At 36.7% G+C, this 22,416-nt stretch overlaps 1 protein-coding gene across 7 annotated transcripts in view; it reads left to right on the top strand.

Annotated features, from left to right (window-relative positions):
* IFT80 (intraflagellar transport 80) overlaps nucleotides 1-22,416 on the top strand; it is a 121,565-nt gene that overhangs the window by 95,011 nt on the left and 4,138 nt on the right. For all 7 annotated transcript variants that reach the window (XM_081570713.1, XM_081570709.1, XM_081570714.1 and 4 more), the window contains 6 exons: nucleotides 1,368-1,503; nucleotides 1,919-2,066; nucleotides 3,182-3,353; nucleotides 4,258-4,347; nucleotides 4,446-4,618; nucleotides 19,291-19,414. In XM_081570713.1, the coding sequence (XP_081426839.1) occupies nucleotides 1,368-1,503; nucleotides 1,919-2,066; nucleotides 3,182-3,353; nucleotides 4,258-4,347; nucleotides 4,446-4,618; nucleotides 19,291-19,414 (843 nt within the window). The remainder of the gene's footprint in view (nucleotides 1-1,367; nucleotides 1,504-1,918; nucleotides 2,067-3,181; nucleotides 3,354-4,257; nucleotides 4,348-4,445; nucleotides 4,619-19,290; nucleotides 19,415-22,416) is intronic.

The following is a 22,416-nucleotide window of genomic DNA, read 5'->3' as shown; positions in this document are numbered from 1 at the left end:
TGTCCTAAAGTCTAAGCACTATTAAATTCTGTAATGGAAAGCTATATATATGCAAGTTAATTGAATGAAAGAATCTGACATATGTTTTTGTTCAAGCTCTTTACTCCTTTTTTAAAAATTATTATTTGTTTTATTTATTTTTGACTGTGCTTATTCTTCATTGCTGTGCATGGGCTTTCTCTAGTTAAGGCACATGGACTTCAGTAATTGCAGTGCATGGGCTCAGTAGTTGTGAGTTAGTCACCCTACAGCATGTGGATTCTTAGTTTCTGGACCAGGGATCGAACTCATGTCCCCTGCATTGGCAGGTGGATTTTTAACCACTGGACCACCAGAGAAGTCCCTCTTTACTGCTTTTCGATAAAATATTCTATCTTGATTAAACTTTTAACACATATAGTATCAGTAAATAAAAATGTGTTTATACATCAATACAGCTTACACTTCTCCCATTGACCTGTTCTAACCCTTTTTTTTTTAGGTTTTAAGACTGTAGTTAAATGAAAAAAAAAAATCTGAAACTGGAAAAAAAAATCCCGAATTGTGAGCCGTTTATTAGTTTCTGATTTTTAGCCTTAGAACAAACAAATGGCACCATTCCATTGAGTTATCCTCCAATAAGTGATATATTAGGGTTTAAAGATGTTTTTAACTTTACTGTTCAGTGCTACTAGTGAAGCATTACCCTATATTTTATTTTCTTCTTTTTGTAATTATTAGTTGAATAACAAATACATTCAGTTGTTCAGAAATGGAAAAGCAGTCAGTGAAAAACTATTTTTGCTACACCTGTCAGTATAGTTCCTTTCCACCGAATAAGTAGCCATCATTATTAATCTCCTTTTATCCTTCCATAGGTTTTTAGTGCATACATGGACAAAATGGGTATATGTTCCTTTCTCTTTCTTTTACAAAAAGATAACATATAAGTCTGCACTTTGCTTTTCTCACACAACATTCTGTTTCTGGAAATTTTTCCATATCAGTAGATAAAAGTACTTTTTCAGTCCTTCTTCCTGCCATAAGTATAACATTTTATGGATGTATCAAAATTTGTTTAACTTGTGCCCAAATGATGGACACAAATGGAAGTGTATTTCAGCTTATAGAGTTTCAAAGATTATATTATTTTATGGTGTTCTAATGGGCATTTTTCCCTTGTAAATTAAAAAACAAGTAATTACACTTCAGCTTTTGAATTATTTGTATATTAGCAGTTATTTAGCAGGGACATTTTACCATTATAAGTAGGTAAATGATATTTAATTGACCTTTAAATAAACATATGTTCTTGTAAGTAAACAATTAAAATAATCTGATGTAAGCACTAAAACTAATCCAGAATTTTCATTCTTTAAAAATTTTAGAATGAAGTTTTGGAAATTGCTCTGGATCAAAAGGGACTCACCAATGATAGAAAAATTGCTTTCATTGATAAAAATAGAGATCTCTATATCACTTCAGTGAAACGATTTGGGAAGGAAGAACAGATTATCAAACTTGGTAAAATAATTGTAATACATTTAAATTTTTTATTATTTTCAGTATTCTTAGATCTACTCTTTATATTATACTAAATAGCTTACTTGCTTGAATGAATCTGTGAATAATGCTTTGGTCTCCTAACATTTCTTAGCTATTTAATTCCATTTTGATAGCAAGTCTTTAGCTGCTGCAACTAACTTGGCATTGAAAAACAGACATGCAGATTGAAAATATAATGGTTCTGGATAAAATGCTCAAATATTTCCATAAATTTTTATGTGAATTTTTGCACGTTTTCACCATCAGAGAATACTCATACCTACCAGCAGTTAGTTGGGGTCTTATACATCAGCTGATTTTAAAGATATGTTTTTAATACTTATATAATGGAACTAGTACATTAACATTACATTAACATTCTTTTTAAAATAAGGAACAATGGTGCATACTTTGGCATGGAGTGATACGTGCAATATCCTTTGTGGACTTCAAGATACTCGATTTACAGTGTGGTATTACCCCAATACGGTTTATGTGGACAGAGACATTTTGCCTAAAACATTATATGAAAGGGATGCAAGGTAACATTTTACTGTGTGGGATTGTTTATTGTCATAAATAAAACTAACAGTGTTGTATTCTTGCTTCTAATTTCATTCCTACAAAATAATCTTTTATGTTACTTAGTCAACTAAATAAATTATTCAGCTAAAGCTATATTTAATGAGATTTAAGTTATAGAATCAAGTTGAAAGTGTTGTATTGATGTAATACTATTTATTTGTATGTTTCTTAAATGAATATAATTTTTTCTTATATGGATATAATTTTCAGGTTTACTGTTGTTTAATGGTAACTCAGGTAGTTTTTTCAGTGTGGTTTAATTATTTTATTTTAGGCACTCAATATTTTCCTGTGATATACAATTTTATGACAGCCTTTACTCTTTCCCATTTTATCATTGACCTTGAGACTCTCAGGAATGTATGTCTCTCTAGAATTGAATTTTAAAATTGATATTAAATTTAGAAAAAATACATAAAGTTACTAAAAGGTTTTTTTTATTTTTAATTTTACATTCTTCAGAAAATCAAATGCATTTATATTCCTAAATTCTCTAAGAACTAGCAGGGAGATCTCTTATTCTTGGCAAACTAGGAATACAAAGGCTTCTCAACGCCAAATCTTAGTTTAACTTTCAAATCTATTTTAAGTTCATTTTTAATATTCAAGCTCACCTTAGCAAAACCAGAGAGGCATCACATAAAAAGATTAACTAATGAAGAGAAGTTAGTCTCTTTACTTAAAGTTCACCTCCTGTTATTATGAGAAAATAATCTTGGAATCAACTTTTTAATGTTTATACTTTCAAAAGCTGAGGCTCAGTGCTTTAATCATTTGTGTGATTTACCTTAATTCTTAGGAAAAAAGAACATTTCAAATGCTTTTAGGCATAGTTGTCAAATATGTAATAATTTTTGTCATGTAAAAATGTTTGCATATTTTGCTCTAAGTGTACATAGCAAGTTAGATTCCAATATTTATTTGAAGACATACATTCTCCTTGGAATTAACTTTCTTGGGGTGCATTTTGGAGATTGTCGATTTCACATGTATGTTAGGGTCAACTCCCAAATTTAAATTGTATGAAATTTTTTCCTCAGAATATAAATTGCACTTTGCCTTTTTTCAACAGTGAATTTAGTAAAAAACCCCATATTGTGAGTTTTGTTGGAAATCAAGTAACTATAAGAAGGGCTGATGGCTCTCTGGTTCACATCAGCATATCACCATATCCTGCTATTCTCCACGAATATGTAAGCAGTTCAAAATGGGAAGACGCTGTAAGACTTTGTCGTTTTGTTAAGGTACTTTACATTTCAGATCTACAGTTGTATATATATCGTGTATTAGTTTATACAATATCTTTCGCAAAATGAGAAATAATAAGAGCTAAGGGTTGGAAAAATTGTAAACAAGATCATGTCTTTTTTTTTAATAAGTGATGTCATGAGTGATACAGAGAGATAGATGTTGCTGTGTGATTTATTCTCTGAAGAAGCGAGTAGTTTCTTCTTGCTGATACATATAAAAACCTTTCATGGAACTTTTTTTAAAACTCAGATTCCCAGGTTCTACCCCCAAGGTCTAATTTATTAGATCTAGTGAGCCTGGGCATATTTTTAAGTTCCTCAGATGATTTGTATAGCTAAGGTTAAGAACCATTCACTACTTTAGATCAGCATTTTCCAACCTAGTTGAATTAAGTATTTTCTGAGCATGTTTGGCCACAGAACTCGTCTTTTTACATTGTTTAATTCTCTTAGAATACACTTTTGTAAAAGAACTTTTAGGTGGTTTTCCTTACAATGGGTTATTGGTGACAGTCTGCTCTAATAGCATTGTCTGAAAACCTCACGTTTTCTCTGGTTCCCTGCAGTTGCATTCTTTGACATCTCATCAAAAAGACTGGAGGGCTTATAACCTTGAGTTATCATTAATGTGTATCATAAGTTCAAAAGTAAACCTTTTATAATTAGAAATGAACATTTCACAAAAAATTTATTCAAAACTTTCTCTATGTGTTATAACCGCATAGCCCCAATGAAATTTCCACATCATTAATTTATTAAATTATTATTTTTTTCAGTGCCAGGCTTGGCAATCTTTTATTTTACATTAAAATATAACCTTGTTATATTTTAATTCACTGTTTATTTTAAGGCAGTTCAGCCATGTAGTTGAAATAATTGTTCTTCTATTTCACTTTAGGAGCAAACCATGTGGGCTTGCCTAGCTGCTATGGCAGTTGCTAATCGAGATATGACTACTGCAGAAATAGCCTACGCAGCAATTGGTGAAGTAAATAGTGTTTACTTATGTTTATGTGTTTGTGTGTGTGTGTGTGTTTAACTGTAATTTGTTACTATATACTTCAAATATTTTTCTTTCTTTTTTAGATTGATAAAGTTCAATATATCAATTCTATAAAAAATCTTCCATCTAAAGAATCAAAAATGGCCCACATATTAATGTTTAGTGGGAACATACAGGAGGCTGAAATTGTTCTTCTTCAGGCTGGCCTTGTTTATCAAGCAATTCAGATCAATATTAATCTCTACAACTGGGAAAGGTAATAAAAACATTTTACATCAATTCCAAAACCTGACTGACCTTAATGTATTCTTCTATCTACCACTTAGTAAATTACATTTTCCATTGTACTTAAGAGTTTGCTGATATCATATAAAAATTTATTCACATTTATATTGGTGAGTCAGTTGAGTTGCTCATTTGTGTCCGACCCTTTGCGACCCCATGAACTGCAGCATGCCTGGCTTCCCCGTCCATCACCAACTCCCGGAACTTGCTCAAACTCGTGTCCATTGAGCCGGTGATGCCATCCAACCATCTCATCCTCTGTCATCCCCTTCTCCCACCTTCAATCTTTCCCAGCATCAGGGTCTTTTCCAATGAGTCAGTTCTTCGCATCAGGTGGCCAAAGTACTGGAGTTTCAGCTTCAGCATCAGTCCATCAAATGAATATTGAGGACTGATTTCCTTTAGAATGGACTGGCTGGATCTCCTTGCAGTCCAAGGGACTCTCAAGAGTCTTCTCCAACACCACATTTCAAAAGCATCAATTCTTTGGAGCTCAGCTTTCTTTATAGTCCAACTCTCACATCCATACATGACTGCTGGAAAAACCATAGTTTTGACTAGACAGACCGTTGTTGGCAAAGTAATGTCTCTGCTTTTTAATATGCTGTCTAGGTTGGTCATAACTTTTCTTCCAAGGAGCAAGTGTCTTTTAATTTTATGGCTGCAGTCACCATCAGCAGTGATTTTGGAGCCCAAGGAAATATAGTCTGCCACTGTTTCCATTGTTTCTCCATCTATTTTTCATGAAGTGATGGGACCAGATGCCATGATCTTAGTTTTCTGAATGTTGAGTTTTAAGCCAGCTTTTTCACTGTCCTCTTTTACTTTCATCAAGAGGTTCTTTAGTTCTTCCCTTTCTGCCATAAGGGTGGTGTCATCTGCATATCTGAGGTTATTGATATTTCTCCTGGCAATCTTGATTCCAGCTTTTGCTTCATCCAGCCCGGCATTTTGCATGATGTACTCTGAATATAGGTTAAATAAGCAGGGTGACAATATACAGCCTTGATGTATTCCTTTCCCAATTTGGAACCAGTCCGTTGTTCCATGTCTGGTTCTGTTGCTTCTTGAACCAGAACTGTTCAAGAACTGTTGCTTCTTGACCTGCATACAGATTTCTCAGGAGGCAGGTAAGGTGGTCTGGTACTCCCATCTCTTGAAGAATTTTCCACAGTTTGTTGTGATCCACACAATCAAAGGCTTTGGTGTAGTCAATAAAGCAGTAGATGTTTTTCTGGAACTCTCTTGTTTTTTCAGTGATCCAACAGATGTTGGCAATTTGATCTCTGGTTCCTGTGCCTTTTCTAAATCCAGCTTGAACATATTTGTGAGTAGCCTGCCGTTAAAGATTTTTGCCATCTCTGACTCATGATTAATTAGATGTTGTCTGTGAAGAAGAAAAGAGAGTCTAAGATGGCTCCAGAATTTCTGGTAACTGGGTAGATGGTGATAAGAATATTAGCAGGTTGGGAAGGGATGTTGAATTTGAAATATTTGTTTAGAGATATGTGATAATAGTTGATTATTAGACATGGAGCTCAGGAAAGATTTTAAATAGAGATGTAGATTAAGAGTCATCAGCAATCAGATGGTAGTCGAAGCCAGAAGGATGGATGCAATTGCCTGGGGCATATGTGGTGTGAGAACACATCAACTCTATTTGCGGGATGGGTGAAAGGAGAAATTCACTGAAAGATTGGGATAAAGCAGTTAGACAGGCAGAGAGAGGATCTAGGGAAGATTTGTTAAGCTAAGAAAGACAAACAAAAGGATTTGTATCAAGGAGCGGTCAGTAACCTTCCCTGCCAGCTTAGGCTTTGGAACAGGTTGTTTTCTGAGACTGAGTGGCAAGCTTCTCTTCTCTATGGCATATTATGTTTCTCTGTTATTTTTCTTCAGGTATATATCTCTCAGTGAACAAGGCTGTAATGCTTATATACACCTGAAGTTACTATGTTATAAAGTTGGCATGTTGATTTTTTTCAGGTTTGACATGTCTTTCATCATCTTTGTCTCTCTCTGTGCTTAAAAATAACCCCACTATTTTTTAAATTACTAGCCCCTTATAATTCCCTTAGATTAGAATTTTTATAGATACTCTGTCTCTATCTTCCCCTTGAATAGGAATAATAAAAATGGCTAACAAAAGTAACAAATGATTTTGGTGTGGACATACTATGGTCTCTTTATTTAATTTATACATTTATACAGGTCAGCCATTCTATTTCAATGCTTTACTTACACAAATCTGTTGTCATTGTTTAGCTATACAAAGGATTGCGACAACTATTTTAGGTTCTACAAACATGAACAGGGCTCAGTTTAGTCATAATTCATAATTATTTAAGTAGTTTGGAAAGAGACAGTATGAATAATATTTTTAAAACTATATTAAAAAACTGATGGAAAATTGTACATATCATTACTAAACTATGAGTTCCATGAGAAATAGGGAAGAATAGTGTTTATAGCATATTCTCAACTGATACTTTTGAGAAAATATTTATGTTGATAAATTTTAGGCATTACTATTTATACAGCATTCTGAACACCATACAATATAACAAATATTTTAAAAATCATCTTTATATTACAACCTATTTAAGAATTCCATTTTATTGTCATTAATAATAGTGGAGCTTCTACTTATTGATGCTTATGATGTGTCATAATTATGTTCAATGCTTTCCATATATCATCTCATTTGGTTATCACAACATTATACAAATGAAGAAGTTGAGGATTATTTGTAAGTAAGTGGCAGATCTAGGATTTGAACCTGAGCCTTCCAATATCAAAGCGGACCTGAATTTTCTATTACTACTGCAATAAAGTATATACTGCTGATACTACTACTTACATTGTTCTATAGGATTGATGTTTATCTCTTTTATTATTTATCTTTGTAAATTTTTACATTTACAAAGATTTTAGATTATATACTTCTTGAAGGATAAAAACATTTTATCATTTTATATTATCTATGAACATAGCAGGTACTTAATTTCATGCTCTTAATCTTTATGCAGTACTCAATCATTTTGCCATGCACTTCCTCTGCAAACGCTGAATGTAGATACATACAGTGTGTAAGTGTCAGAGCAGGTTGACGAAGCAATTTGCCTCTGATGGTTTCTATTGATGGCCTATAATACAGCCCTCTGAACATTTCTTGTACCTCCTTGACCTAAGTGAATATTACGTCTTTCCAGAGGACCCTCCTTGCCTATGTCTCAAATGGAGTCAGTTTATTCATTCCAACTCCACACTCATTAGGTCTGGATGTGAGTGATGGCTCAGCAGTAAAGAAACTACCTGCAGTGTAGGAGACACAAGTTTTATCCCTGGGTTGGGAAGATCCCCTGGAGGAGGGCATGGCAACCCACTCCAGTATTCTTGCACGGAGAATCCCATGGACTGAAGAGTCTGGTCGGCTACAGTCCATGGGGTTGCAAAGAGTTGGACATGACTGAAGCGACTTAGCACACCCATGCAAACATCTTTACTTGTCTGGTAAAAATCTCTGATCAAAGGAGACATGTCATGTAACCATTCTTACTCTCTGCTGTTAATTTCACATCTTCCCTACTATCCCTATATCCTGCCCTCCATGCTGCTCCTTCCCCTGCTCTAGTTTTCAGCAAAAGACCCTGCTTTAAGATATTAGGTGTCAGGGAGAGGGGAAACAAGAGGGGCAGAGAGATGTAATGGGGAAAGAAAAACAAACACTTGGTGCTCTTCTGTTCCTCCTATCTACTTGGCATCTCCTTTCTGTTTTTTATCTAAACTATAAACCAATGGGTTGGTCAAATGCTGGTAGACCTCTGTGCCTGCCTGATAAGTTGGTAAAGGTCAAGAAGCATTATTCAAGGCTTCTGATTACTATTTACACGCTTTTTGTTGTTGTTCAGTTGCCAAGTCGTGTCCAACTCTTTGCGACCCCATGGACTGCAGCATCCCAGGCCTCCCTGTCCCTCACCGTCTCCTGGAGTTTGCCCAAGTTCATGTTCATTGCATCGGTGATGCCATCCAGCTCTCTCACCCTCTGACACCCTCTCCTCCTTCTGCCCTCAATCTTTCCCAGCATCAGGGACTTTTCCAATGAGTTGTCTGTTTGCATCAGATGACCAAAATACCGGAGCTTCAGCTTCAGCATCCGTTGTTCCAGTGAATATTCAGGGTTGATCTCCCTTAAGATTGACTGGTTTGAGCTCCTTGCTATCCAGGGGACTTTCAGAAGTCTTTTCCAGCACCACAGTTCAAAGGCATCAATTCTTTGGTGTTCTGCCTTCTTCATGGTCTAGCTCTCACAACTGTACATGACCACTGGGAAGACCATAGCCTTGACTATATAGACCTTTGTCAGCAGAGTAATGGTCTCTGCTTTTCAACACTGTCTAGGTTTGTCATCGCTTTCCTGCCAAGAAGCAATCTTCTGATTTCATGGCTGCAGTCACCATTTGCAGTGATTTTGGAGTCCAAGAAGAGGAAATCTGTCTCTACTTCCACCTTTTCCCCTTCCATTTGCCTTGCAGTAATGGGGCCGGATGCCATTATCTTAGTGTTTTTTTAATATTTAGTCTTAAGCCGGCTCTTTCATTCTCCTCATCAAGAGGCTCTTTAGTTCCTCTTCACTTTCTGCCATTAGAGGGGTATCATCCATATATCTGAAGTTATTGATGTTTCTCCCGCCTATCTTGATTCCGGCTTGTAACTCATCCAGCCCAGCATTTCTCATGATGTGCTCAGCATTTAGGTTAAACAAACAGGGTGACGGCAGACAGCCCTGTCACACTCCTTTCTTGATCTTGAACCAATCAGTTGTTCCATACCGAGTTCTAACTGTTGCTTCTTGACCCACATACAGGTTTCTCAGGAGACAGATAAGATGGTCTGGTATTCCCATCTCTCTAAGAGATTTCCACAGTTTGTCATGATTCACACAGTCAAAGGCTTTAGCATAGTCGATGAAACAAAGATAATGTTTTTCTGAAATTCCCTTGCTTTCTCTATGATCCAGCGAATGTTGGCAATTTGATCTCTAGTTCCCCTTCCTTTTCTAAACCCAGCTTGGACATCTGGAAGTTCTTGGTTTGCATAATGCTGAAGCCTAGCATGCAAGACTTTAAGCATGACCTTACTAGCCTGGGAGATGAGTGCAATTGTCCGATGGTTAACACATTCTTTGGTACTACCCTTCTTGGGAATTGGGATGAGGATTGACCTCTTCCAGTGGAGAAGGCAATGGCACCCCACTCCAGTACTCTTGCCTGGAAAATCCCATGGATGGAGGAGCCTGGTAGGCCACAGTCCATGGGGTCGCTAAGAGTCGGACACGACTGAGCGACTTCACTTTCACTTTTCCCTTTCATGCACTGGAGAAGGAAATGGCAACCCACTCCAGTATTCTTGCCTGGAGAATCCCAGGGACGTCGGAGCCCGGTGGGCTGCCGTCTATGGGGTCGCACAGAGTCGGACACGACTGAAGCGACTTAGCAGCAGCAGTCCTGTGGTCACTGCTGGGTCTTCCAGATTTGCTGACATAATGAATGCAAACCTTGATTTGCACACTTAAGACTCCCAAATATGTATCTCTCCTAGCCCTCTATCTTGCCCATGTTTGCTGTCAGAATCCAATTATCTACCTGCCTATTCAGCATTCCCATTGGATGTCTCATATGTTTGAATTCAAATTTATATTTATTCCCTCATAAACTTGATCCTCTTCCAAAGTGATCTGTCATCTTTTCAATCTATCCAAAGCTGGAAATTCAGGAGTTACTTTTGACATTTTCCTTACCCTGTAGCACTTATCCTCTTTACTACCGGCACCCTTGTCTAAGCTGATCCAAGTTTTTCTTGGTATAACATTATCTCTGCATCTACTTTGTCCTTTTCCTATCCATTCGTCACACTGTAGTCACAGTGATCTATTCACAGTGGACATCTGATCATGTCACTCTTGACCCCTGACTCACTTAAATGAAACCCTTAGTTTCCCATCACTTTTAGCAAAATATCAAAGACTAGGTAAGAATGACTTCAAATAATCAGCAGAAGTAATTATAATTGCTACAAAACTCTAAAGAAACTGTCTTCATTTCCAGATTCTACAGCTATTTGTGAAATCAGTTGGAATATTTGTTTCTATTGCGTATTCATTCATTCAGCAGATATTTATTGTCTGCCATACTAGGGATATTTAGATATTACATGGAAATCCATTTAAAATAACAACAATAACAGTCTTTTGGTAAAGTGTATGGTCATTTTTAATGACTTGTTCGAAAAGGCTGCTGAATGGGACAAAGACAAATGTAGTGGTTAAGACTGGGAGCTTTGGAATAAGACCTGGGTTTGATTTCTGATTCTACACATATTAGTCTTGTGATCTTGGGCAGGTTACTGAGGCTCCGTAAGCCTCAGTTTCCTTGTGTTTAAAAGATGATAATTACAAGAAACACATGTTTGTTGTCAGTGTTAAGTAAAATAGCATGTGAAACTCTCTTAGCTTACTGCCTGATACATAGTAACCCTTCAATAAATACTAGCTATTATTCATTTTTTAAATATTTATTGAGTGTCTCCTATGTGCCAGGTTTTAGGCACTGGGGATATAGCAATGAAAAAAACTGACAAAGTCTGAGATGACAGTTTGATATTAAATGTTAGGAATAATATAAAAAGTAGCACTAAGAGATATAAATACTTGGATCCACTATAGAAATAAACTTATAACAACATAGTCCAAAGAATGGCCTGCTTAGAGAGTAGAATAATCCCCATCTACAAAGATATTCCACAGTTTCTTGTGATCCACACAGTCAAAGACTTTGGCATAGTCAATAAAGCAGAAGTAGATGTTTTTCTGGAACTCTGTTGCTTTTTTGATGATTCAACGGATGTTGGCAGTTTGATCTCTGGTTCCTCTGCTTTTTCTAAATCCAGCTTGAACATCTGGAAGTTCACGGTTCACGTACTGTTGAAGCCTGGCTTGGAGAATTTTGAGCATTACTTTGCTAGCGTATGAGATGAGTGCAATTGTGCGGTAGTTTGAACATTCTTTGGCATTGCCTTTCTTTGAGATTGGAATGAAAACAGACCTTTTCCAGTCCTGTGGCCAGTGCTGACATAATGACATAAAAAAAGCTTATTTTCCAAATTTGCTGGCATATTGAGTGCAGCACTTTCACAGCATCATCTTTTAGGATTTGAAATAGCTCAAGTGGAATTCCATGACCTCCTCTAGCTTTGTTTGTAGTGATGATTCCTAAGGCCCACTTGACTTCGCATTCCAGGATATCTGGCTTTAGGTGAGTGATCATACCATTGTGATTATCTGGGTTGTGAATATCTTTTTTATATAGTTCTTCTGTGTATTCTTGCCACCTCTTCTTAATATCTTCTGCTTCTGTTAGGTCCATACCATTTCTGTCCTTTATTGTGCCCAACTTTGCATGAAATGTTCCCTTGGTTTCTCTAATTTTCTTGAAGAGATCTCTAGTCTTTCCCATTCTGTTGTTTTCTTCTATTTGCATTGATCACCGAGGAAGGCTTTCTTGTCTCTCCTTGCTACTCTTTGGAACTCTGCATTCAAATGGGTATATCTTTCCTTTTCTCCCTTGCTTTTTGCTTCTCTTCTTTTCACAGCTATTTGTAAGGCCTCCTCAGACAGCCATTTTGCCTTTTTGCACTTCTTTTTCTTGAGGATGGTCTTGATCCCGGCCTCCTGTACAATGTCACGAACCTCCTGAGAAATCTGTATGCGGGTCAGGAAGCAACAGTTAAAACTGGACATGGAACAACAGACTGGTTCCTAATCGGGAAAGGAGTATGTCAAGGCTGTATATTGTCACCCTGCTTATTTAACTTATATGCAGAATACATCATGAGAAATGCTGGGCCGGATGAAGCATAAGCTGGAATCAAGATTCCCGGGAGAAATATCAATAACCTCAGATATGCAGATGACACCACACTTATGGCAGAAAGCAAAGAAGAACTAAAGAGCCTCTTGATGAAAGTGAAAGAGGAGAGTGAAAAAGTTGGCTTAAAGCTCAATGTTCAGAAAACTAAGATCATGGCATCTGGTCTCATCACTTCGTGGCAAATAGATGGGGAAACAGTGGAAACAGTGACAGGCTTTGTTTTCTTGGGCTCCAAAATCACTGCAGATGGTGACTGCTGCCATGAAATTAAAAGACACTTGCTTCTTGGAAGAAAAGTTATGACCAACCTAGACAGCATATTAAAAAGCAGAGACATTGCCAACAAAGGGCCATCTAGTCAAAGCTATGGTTTTTCCAGCAGTCATGTATGAATGTGAGAGTTGAACTATAAAGAAAGCTGAGCACCTTTGAACTGTTGGATGAGACTCTTGAGAGTCCCTTGGACTGCAAGGAGATCCAACCAGTCCATCCTAAAGGAAATCAGTCCTGAATATTCATTGGAAGGACTGATGCTGAAGCTGAAACTCCAATTTTTTGGCCACATGAAGCGAAGAACTGCCTCATTTGAAAAGACCTTGATGCTGGGAAAGATTGAAGGCAGGAGGAGAAGGGGACGACAGAGGGTGAGATGGTTGGATGGCGTCACCAACTCAATGGACATGAATTTGAGTAAACTCCGCGAGTTGGTGATGGACAAGGACACCTGGCATGCTGCCGTCCATGGGGTCGCAAAGAGTCGACATGACTGAGTGACTGAGCTGAACTCAACTAAACAAAGATATTCAAGCACAGGATGAATGATAAAATTATGTGATCAACTGATTATCAATAGACTTTTTGCATGCCTGTCTATATGGATGGTAACTTTTTATAAAAGATCTTACTGTTTTCACTGCCATGGTGCGAGTTCAGTCCCTACAAGCAACACATGGTTGGGGGAAAAAGAAAGCTTAGGTTTTTTTGGACACATGTATTTCCCTTTTCCCCTGGGAGTGAGTAAATAATAGGTCTCATAACCTAAGACTTCTAGGACTGGTTTATATTATCAAATAGTATTTTGAGTCTTTCTTAAAAAATTTGTATGTTGCGTATATCCCAGGAAGTCTGGCAGGGCTTTTAATTTGTCTATGTCTTTCATCAGAAAGGTAAGCCCACATTTAAAAGGGCTTCCTAGTTGGCTCAGTGGTAAAGAACCCACCTGCAATGCAGGAGACCTGGATTTGATCCCTAGGTCAGGAAGATCCCCTGGAGAACGTAATGGCAACCCACTCCAGTATTCTTGCCTGGAGAATCCCATGGACAGAGGAGCCTAGCGGGCTACAGTCCATGGGGTCACAAAAGAGTCGGACATGACCTAACGACTTAACAACAACAACAACAAGCCCACATTTGGTTTCTGTGTAGACTAGAGCTATACTGGAGGATAGATTTTTGTATGTGTTGGGGGAAGGTGTGGTGATGATTAAGCTGTCTAACAATTTGGCTTTGTTGAGTTTTAATTACTTTTATCTTTTCAGTTCATGAGGGCCAGCAGGGGCTGAGATACACAGGTGTGAAGTTCAGGAGAGGTCCTGGACATTGAGGGAAAGCCAGTGAGGGAGTTGTCAGCCCTTTGGAGTAGTTGCAGCCATGAATATGGCTAGGATTACCTACTAGAATTTAAAGAAGGAAAAAGAAAAGAAAGCAGCAGGCAGGTTTCTCCTGAATTCAACATTTAATGGTCTGGTTGAAGAGGAGGATTCAGCAAAGGAGATCAGGAAGGGCCAAAGAAGATGAAATTTAAAAGCTACTTATTATGGAAAATTTCAAACATATATAAAAGTAGAGAGAACAGTATAATGAATATCCATGTACCCATCACTCAGCTTCAACAGTTAGCAATTTGTGAATAATCTCTACCCACACTTATCCCTCCCCACCATTTTTTAAAAGCAGGTCCCAGTCATCATTTTATTTTATCTATGAATATTTCAGTATGTATCTTAAAGTTTTTTTTTAATCCAACCATAATATCATGATCACACTTTTAAAATTAATAATAATTCTATTCAGTGTTCTTATTTCTCTGATTGTCTCATAAATGTTTTGTTTTGCTTTATGTTGTTTGATGCGGTATCCAGAAAAGATACATGCATTGTGATTGGTTGATGCACTCTTAAGTTTCTTTAAATCTATAGGTTCTTCTATTTTTTTGCTCTTTTCCCAGCTGGGCTTAGAGAACTTCCTATAATCTAGACTTTGTTGATTGCATCTTTATGGTGTCACTTAACATGTTCCTCTGCCCTCAAATTAGCTGTGAATTGGTATTGAATGTAGAAACTTGATTACATACATGCCTGCATGCTCAATTGTGTTCAACTCTTTGCAACCCCATGCTCCTCTGTCCATGGGATCTTCTGGGCAAGAATACTGGAGTGGGTTGCCATTTTCTCTTCCATGGGATCTCCCCAGCCCAGGGATAGAACCCATGTCTCCTGGGGCTCCCGCAGCTCCTGCATTGGCAGGTGGATTCTTTATCACTAAGCCACCTGGAAAGCTGTAGAAACTTGATTAGGTTTAGATTTAAATTTTTCCTTCCTTTTGGTAAAGATCCATCAGAATTGGTATTATATGTGTTTCTGTAATAACTGGTCATCTGTCTTTTTTGTGATGTTAGCCATTGACAGTTTTTGCTCTGATCCATTAATCAGTTACGGTGATATTCTAATTCTATCCTTCCAAAATTCTAGAATGATAGAATTTAAGTATTGGCTGATAAATATATTAGATTACTTTTAGGATCCTTGAATTTCTATATTTACATACTTTAGAAGAAAACTATTCTTTTTTTAATTTTCTACACTGATTCTTCATTGCTGCACTAGAACTTTTTCTAGTTGTAGAGAGCAGGGTCTACTCTCTAGTTGCATTACAAGGGCTTCTCATTGCAGTGGCTTCTTTTGTTGCAGACCACAGGATCTAGAGTGCGGACTTCAGTAATTTTGGAATGTGAGCTCAAGAGTTGCAGCTTGTGGATTCTAGAGCACAGGCTCAGCAGTTATGGTGCACAGACTTAGCTGCCTTGTGGCATGTGGAATCTTCACAGAGCAGGGATTGGACCCATGTCCCCTGCATTGACAGACGGGATTTTTAACCACTGGACCTCTGGAAAGCCTGGGAACAGATTTTACTTTGTTAATATGTGTTATTCTATTTGAGAAGCATCGTCTTGCTGCTTTGTGCTTCTATCATTTATATTTGAATTTGAAAATTGCCTGCAATTTACTAAGATGCAGCCCTTGAGGGCTGTAGATACTCAAGTTATCCATGTGCCGTTCCCCCTAGACATTTCGTGGTGGTCTGTTTTCAAAAGCAAGTTAAGAGAGGTAGAAACTAGAAACTCCATGTATGCATATTGATCCTTTATCTAAGTATTAATAAAAATAGTTTCTTTTACTTATACCACTTACATAAAGTAATTTTGCTTCATTCAAGTTATGCAAAAATTATACTTTGAAGTTATAACATCTTTTTATATAACTTCCTTCTATTTAAAATCAGAGAGGATACATGGATTTTTTCCAGCCCCATAATCTAATGTTAAATTTATTTCGTTGCCAAATAACCATTTTAAAGCTAGAGACATGCTGTTCCCATAACTCTTATATAATTTGGAGTAAATTCCCTCTTAAATGTGGTAGAGAAACATTTTTTATCCAGTGTGTGCTTTTAGAGAGCAGTTAAAATGGCACATATCATTTGACTGTTTACTTTTAGCATTGTTTTCAGCCAGATAATTAATACATATTTTATAATACTAATAATAACTATTATAATAGATAATACTTAGTATCTAGTATCTAAATGCAGGGTTAGACATCATATTCCATACCTTCTACATAATTAAATGTATTGTTGTTCCATAACAAAGTATCTCTTTGGAATTTTTGGAAAGCCCCAACCCAGAATAGATGCTCATGTACTTCCTGCTTAGAACTCTTCCAGTTTTGTGCAATCAAGAATTCCTTCCCTTGTCCTGTACAATCATAAAGAAATAATGGGAAATGGAACTCTTAAGATGCCAAAGAGTTGGTTCACTGGAGTCTCCACCCATCATACCCCACTGGAATCAGAGCCTTAGGAATTAAAAGGGGGATAAAATGAGAGAGGCTTAGAAGAGTTAAGGCATCTTTACTTCTATTTCTCCTCTTTTGAGCCTCTACAAATTGTTTTTTGCCCTTTCTGGTTTTCTGCTTTTGTTCCTCTATATTCTAGTACCTCTAGATTTTTTTGCTCTGTATCTTTTTTTTTTCTCTCTGAAAGACTTAAAGTCACAGAGAAATAAGGAAACTTTTTGAGGAGTTTGTGGTGGGTAGCGAACATTGACCCTTGCATTTAGCAGTATTGTTTGGGCCAATATATTTTTATAAGGAATCATTGTACTAGATTTTGGCATTATCATTTGTATTATACATGACATATTCATAATTTTTCTTATCTTTAATATCTCTCATTTGTTATTCATCAGTTAATACACACATAATATCTAAAATACTTTTTAAAGTTACTATTTATATCAAACCAAAGCATGTTAAGAACCAAACAGATTTTCCTACTAAGCCATCCCATGTTGAAAAAATTTTAGTGTTCTAAAAAAACAAGTTCATAATAGCTGGCTCTGATAAACTATGACTGCCTATTTCGAAGTCATATGGCATATTAGAAAGCAAGACAACTTGAGAAATAATATACTCTGATTATTATGATGATCATTTCCCATACTTTGAAACATGGGAACAATAAACAGTATATGTTGTGTGAAAATTATATAAATCTTATGTTGAATTGGTTCATACTGCTTTTCTACTATATCCTTCTACTTCTCTGTATTAATTTTTGAGAGTTTGATATTGAAACTCTAATAAAAAAATCTTTACTTAAAAAACTAATTGTAATATATAATGGAGCTATATGTCACCTTGTTCTGTATTTTCCAAGCCTCCTATAAATGCGTTGTCATATTTTCACAATTTAAAAAAATCCAGTGAGCAGTGTAGGAGAGCTATACTGTACTAGGTTGTTCCTGGCTCAACTGATATGAGTTATTCATAGGATGGTGGGCTGAGTGCTGTCCAAAACCTACATGCAAAAACAGACCTGGAACTGCGGAATAAAATTTTCGTCTCCCTCTGTATTATCAGTATATAGATTTTTATGCCTTTGGTGTTATACCTCTGATTTTAGTGATTAATTTAGTTCTTATCTGCTATTTGAATAAAATATTACCTTAAAAATAACTTAGTTACCTAGATAAATAGATATTAATTGGATTATAAAATTTAAATGGCTTTTAACTTTCTCTTTTTTTTTTTTTTTTTTTTTTTTTTATAAATTTATTTATTTTACTTGGGGGCTAATTACTTTACAATATTGTAATAGTTTTTGCCATACATTGACAAGAATCAGCCATGGGTTTACATGTGTTCCCCTTCCCGAACCCCCCACCCACCTCCCTCCCCCTCCCATCCCTCTGGATCATCCCACTGCCCCGGCCCCGAGCCCTTGTCACATGCATCGAACATGGAATGGTGCTCTGTTTCACATATGACAATACACATGTCTCAATGCCATTCTCCCAGAACGGCCCACCCTCACCTTCTCCCTCAGAGTCCATAAAATTGTTCCATGCACCTGTGTCTCTCATTCTGTCCCGCATATAGGGTTATCGTTACCATCTTTCAGATTCCATATATATGCATTAGTATACTGTATTGTTGTTTTTCTTTCTGGCTTACTTCACTCTGTATAATGGGCTCCAGTTTCATCCATCTCAGTAGAACCGGTTCAAATGTATTTTTTTTAATGGCTGAGTAATATTCCATTGTGTATATGTACCACAGCTTCCTTATCCATTCATCTGCTGATGGACATCTAGGTTGCTTCCATGTCCTGGCTATTGTAAACAGTGCTGCGATGAACATTGGGGTACACGCGTCTCTTTCAATTCTGGTTTCCTCGGTGTATATGCCCAGCAGTGGGATTGCTGGGTCATATGGCAGTTCTTAACTTTCTCTTAAGAATCAGTTGGCAAAAGGCATTTTGTCAGACTTTTATCCTCAAATTTTATTTTCATAATAGTAATATTTTTAATTTGCTATACTAAAAATGTAAGGATATCAGTATTTAGTTAATATTGAACAGAATAAATTCATTACAGACTTATAAAATGGTCAGGATAGTTGAACCCTTATTTTGGGGAATTCACTTGAATTTTCTTATGATTTCAGTGAACTTTTCAGTGAGCATTTACTATACATCTACTCAGTAATACTCACCAAAGAGAAATGAAACCCACATCTCCCTTTAATAAATGTATAGGTTAATCCAAGGAACAAATTCATAATAGTTACAATACACTGTGAGCAGGACTATAATAATAGTATGTAAGGAATATTCTGTAGCATAGAAAAATGTAATGATCATTTATTTCTACAAGGAGAGCTGGTCAGGGAGAATAGATCATGTTTGGTCCGGACCCTGAAGTATAAATAGAAATTTACAAGATGGATAAGGTAGGGTCTATGACATACCTTTCATATTGAAGGATGAGTAGAGGGAAAAACAGACCGTTTGTCCCACCCTCTCACCCCAGAACTCCACTGCCCGTAGAGATCAACATAGTAGTGCTGATAATCTGTTTTATTTCTCATTATAGGGCTCTTGAATTGGCTGTAAAATACAAAACACATGTTGACACAGTTCTTGCTTATCGTCAAAAATTTTTGGAGACATTTGGTAAACAGGAAACTAATAAACGATACCTGCAGTATGCAGAAGGTGTAAGTATTATGTAGTATTTGATAATAATTATATGCTTTATAAGTGTATGTTATTTGTCTCAATGAGACAAAATTGAATAACTTTCCTACTATAATCTCTAAAAATAACTGCTTCTTGTCTTTCGATGTTGCAGTTTTATTTTGACTATAATTATATTACAGAATATTTTTCTGGACTCTTATAGCCATGTTTTGCTTAACTCAAGTCTGTTCTTATAGTTTCCTATTTGTGTTTAGGTTGTGTCCTAATTGATATTTTTAGATAAACAACATAAAATGTGAGGATAAAGGCTTCTAAATCCTGAATTTTGTCTTCTACCAGCTGCCCTTTCTGTTCCAGGGGAAGTACATAAGCACAGAGGGCAGTGGCCAGAACTTGGATACTTTGTCACTTTGCAGATTCTAGGGAGCCTGGTTGCACTTAAATAGGTGCCTCACCTGGGTAGACTTCACCACCTAGAACCAAAGAAGGCTGACCGTTTGCCTCTTAAGTTCCTACCAGAACGTAAGGTTTTGTCAATCCAGTTAGAAAAAAAGCCATTCTAGTACATATCAGCACACAAGGAGAGCCAGTGCCTAGAACAGAAATGATTGTGGCCACCTGCCCAGATACTTCTAGATTCAAATGGCAGAAGTAGAGCTCATTTCTAGCCATGGGGGATCCAATTTGTAAACCCAAGACGGGGCTAACCTTTCTCCCAGCTCTGCAAACTAGCTGATTTCCTTTTAGGCATTCATATATTCAAAATATGTTTATAAGTACTCAGTCTGGATTAAGCACTACACTAGGTGTTGAATCAGACATGGCTTCTGTCTTCATGGAGCTTATAGACCATGTAGGGGCTTCCCTGGTGGTTCAGATGGTAAAGAATCTGCCTGCAATGGAGGAGACCCGGTTTTGATCCCTGGATCAGGAAGATCCCCCCGGAGAAGGAAATGGGCTACCCACTCCAGTATTCTTGCCTGGAGAATCCCTTGGACAGAGGAGCCTGGTGGGCTACAGTCCATGGGGTCGCAAAGAGTTGACCACGACTGAGCAACTAACACTTTCACTTTCTTTCATAGACCATGTGGGAGTGTTTCTTGGTGGGGATAGAATACAATGGAATGTTCTGCTTCATTGTGGGGGTGGGTAAAATATATTAACCCGTCCTCTTTGGAAGAGGAAAGAGGATGTAGAGAGAGGCACCTACTAAAGACATTATCCATTTGCTGTATGTAGAATATTGAATGTCATGAATCACATTTTTGGACTTCAGGACAGTTTTCAGGGTAATGAAGACTTTGGAGCTATTCTTAGTTCTACAATGTAACCTCATCATCTGGATCCAGGATAGATCCAGTTGTGGGTTTCTTGGTAGAAAGGGACATATTTTATAGAAGCTTCACAATTTTTTTGTTTGATTTTTTGTTTGATTCAGAAATGAGTTGTTTGGGCTACCAGCCTTCCGTAAGAGCTCTGAGGGCTGTACTTTTTAATTCGCAGAATATGACAGCAGCCACCACCACTATAGTGTGAAACAGCCCAGAAAATCATTGGTCAGCTAATCTCTTTTGTTTCAGTTTTGAAAATATGACAGTATGTGGAAAATGAGCACCCACTTTAAATTTCCTTTACCATATAATTTTGAAGCAAATTAATACTACTCTGCTTCCTCTTCATCATATTACTATCAATATTTTTTTCACTGTGTTCACATTAGGTGCTTTTGAGGACATAGAAAATATAGTTTTTACCTCAAGGTTATATTTCAGATTCTGAAAACTTAAAACTCTTATCCTCTTTTTCATTATGTATGTATTCAACTATAAATAACATGTAATACTTCAATCACAAGAGTAGCCGAAATGTTCAAAATGGGATAATCAGAACAGCATGACTTTTCTTGGATATTTTGTTTCCTTTTTTGACTCCCTATGGCACCATGTTCTAGTTTCTGACTTGTCTTCATAAATATAATTTGGAAGTTAACTAGAAATCATAAAGCAGTATTTTAAGATGAAAATAATCTTTGACTTAAAATTTCTTAACCCAAATTGTGATTGTATAAACTTTTTATTTCAGAACTAAGAACTGAATAGAAAAAGATCAGTTTTTTAAACCTTGAGAAATTTATTCTAGATAGCTGGTGAATTCAAATGGCTTCACAATGCATAACATAAAAGTTAATAAGAAGTGAGGCTTGACATACATTCATATTTACAAGCCCTGAAATGTTATTTGGGCCTTTATAGTTTAAAATGTGGAAATCTGAGATCTATACAAGATGTACTGTCTTCTAAAAACTCCATTAGAGTCATTATACCTGGTCTACAGTGGTGTTCAGCAAGTGTTTGTAAAATAATTCATTAGTCTGGCAAATAAAATCCACTTGAGGAATACATTCAGTTCACTGAATACATACTCTGTGCAGAAAGAAAAGTAGAAGAGCCAGGAAATGTTTAAAGCATTATGCTAGGAGAAAGAAAAAAGGAGTGATAAATAGGAGAGAAAATAGTGAGAGATTAAGTGATAGCTCATTTGCTGGATAATTAGTGATCTCTCATTTATTCAGTATTTATTGAGTACCTCCTGCAGACAATGTATTCTCCTTGGTGGCTGGGATATAATAGTAAACCTGGCAGACACTGACCCTTTGAAATTTGTATTCAAATAGAGGTGATAGATAATTATATAGTTAATTGTTAATTTCATTTGTGATAATAGCCTTGAAGGTAGTGTGCATTGTGCTATAAGACTTTGTGGATGTGGAGCCTAACCTAGGATGGGGGTATCAGCAAAGATTTTTCAAAGGAAAGCAAATGATGTTAGAGCTGAACTCTGAAGGATAGGTAGAAACTGATCGAGGGGAAAGGGTGTGGGGATGGACACATTCCAGGATAGGGAAGGCTCTGAAGTGGTTAAGAGTGATGAGCAAAGAGGAGGTTGACCTGAGAGTTTCATAGGGCACATTGGGTAATTTGGATTTACCCTAAGATTAATGTAAAGATACTGAATGGAA

Source organism: Giraffa tippelskirchi, chromosome 2 (assembly GCF_054371585.1).
Source record: "Giraffa tippelskirchi isolate mGirTip1 chromosome 2, T2T-mGirTip1v1.2.pri, whole genome shotgun sequence".
Classification (NCBI taxonomy): Eukaryota; Metazoa; Chordata; class Mammalia; order Artiodactyla; family Giraffidae; genus Giraffa; species Giraffa tippelskirchi.
The sequence above is the reverse complement of the archived record's forward strand: the minus strand, read 5'-3'. Positions and strand labels throughout refer to the sequence as shown.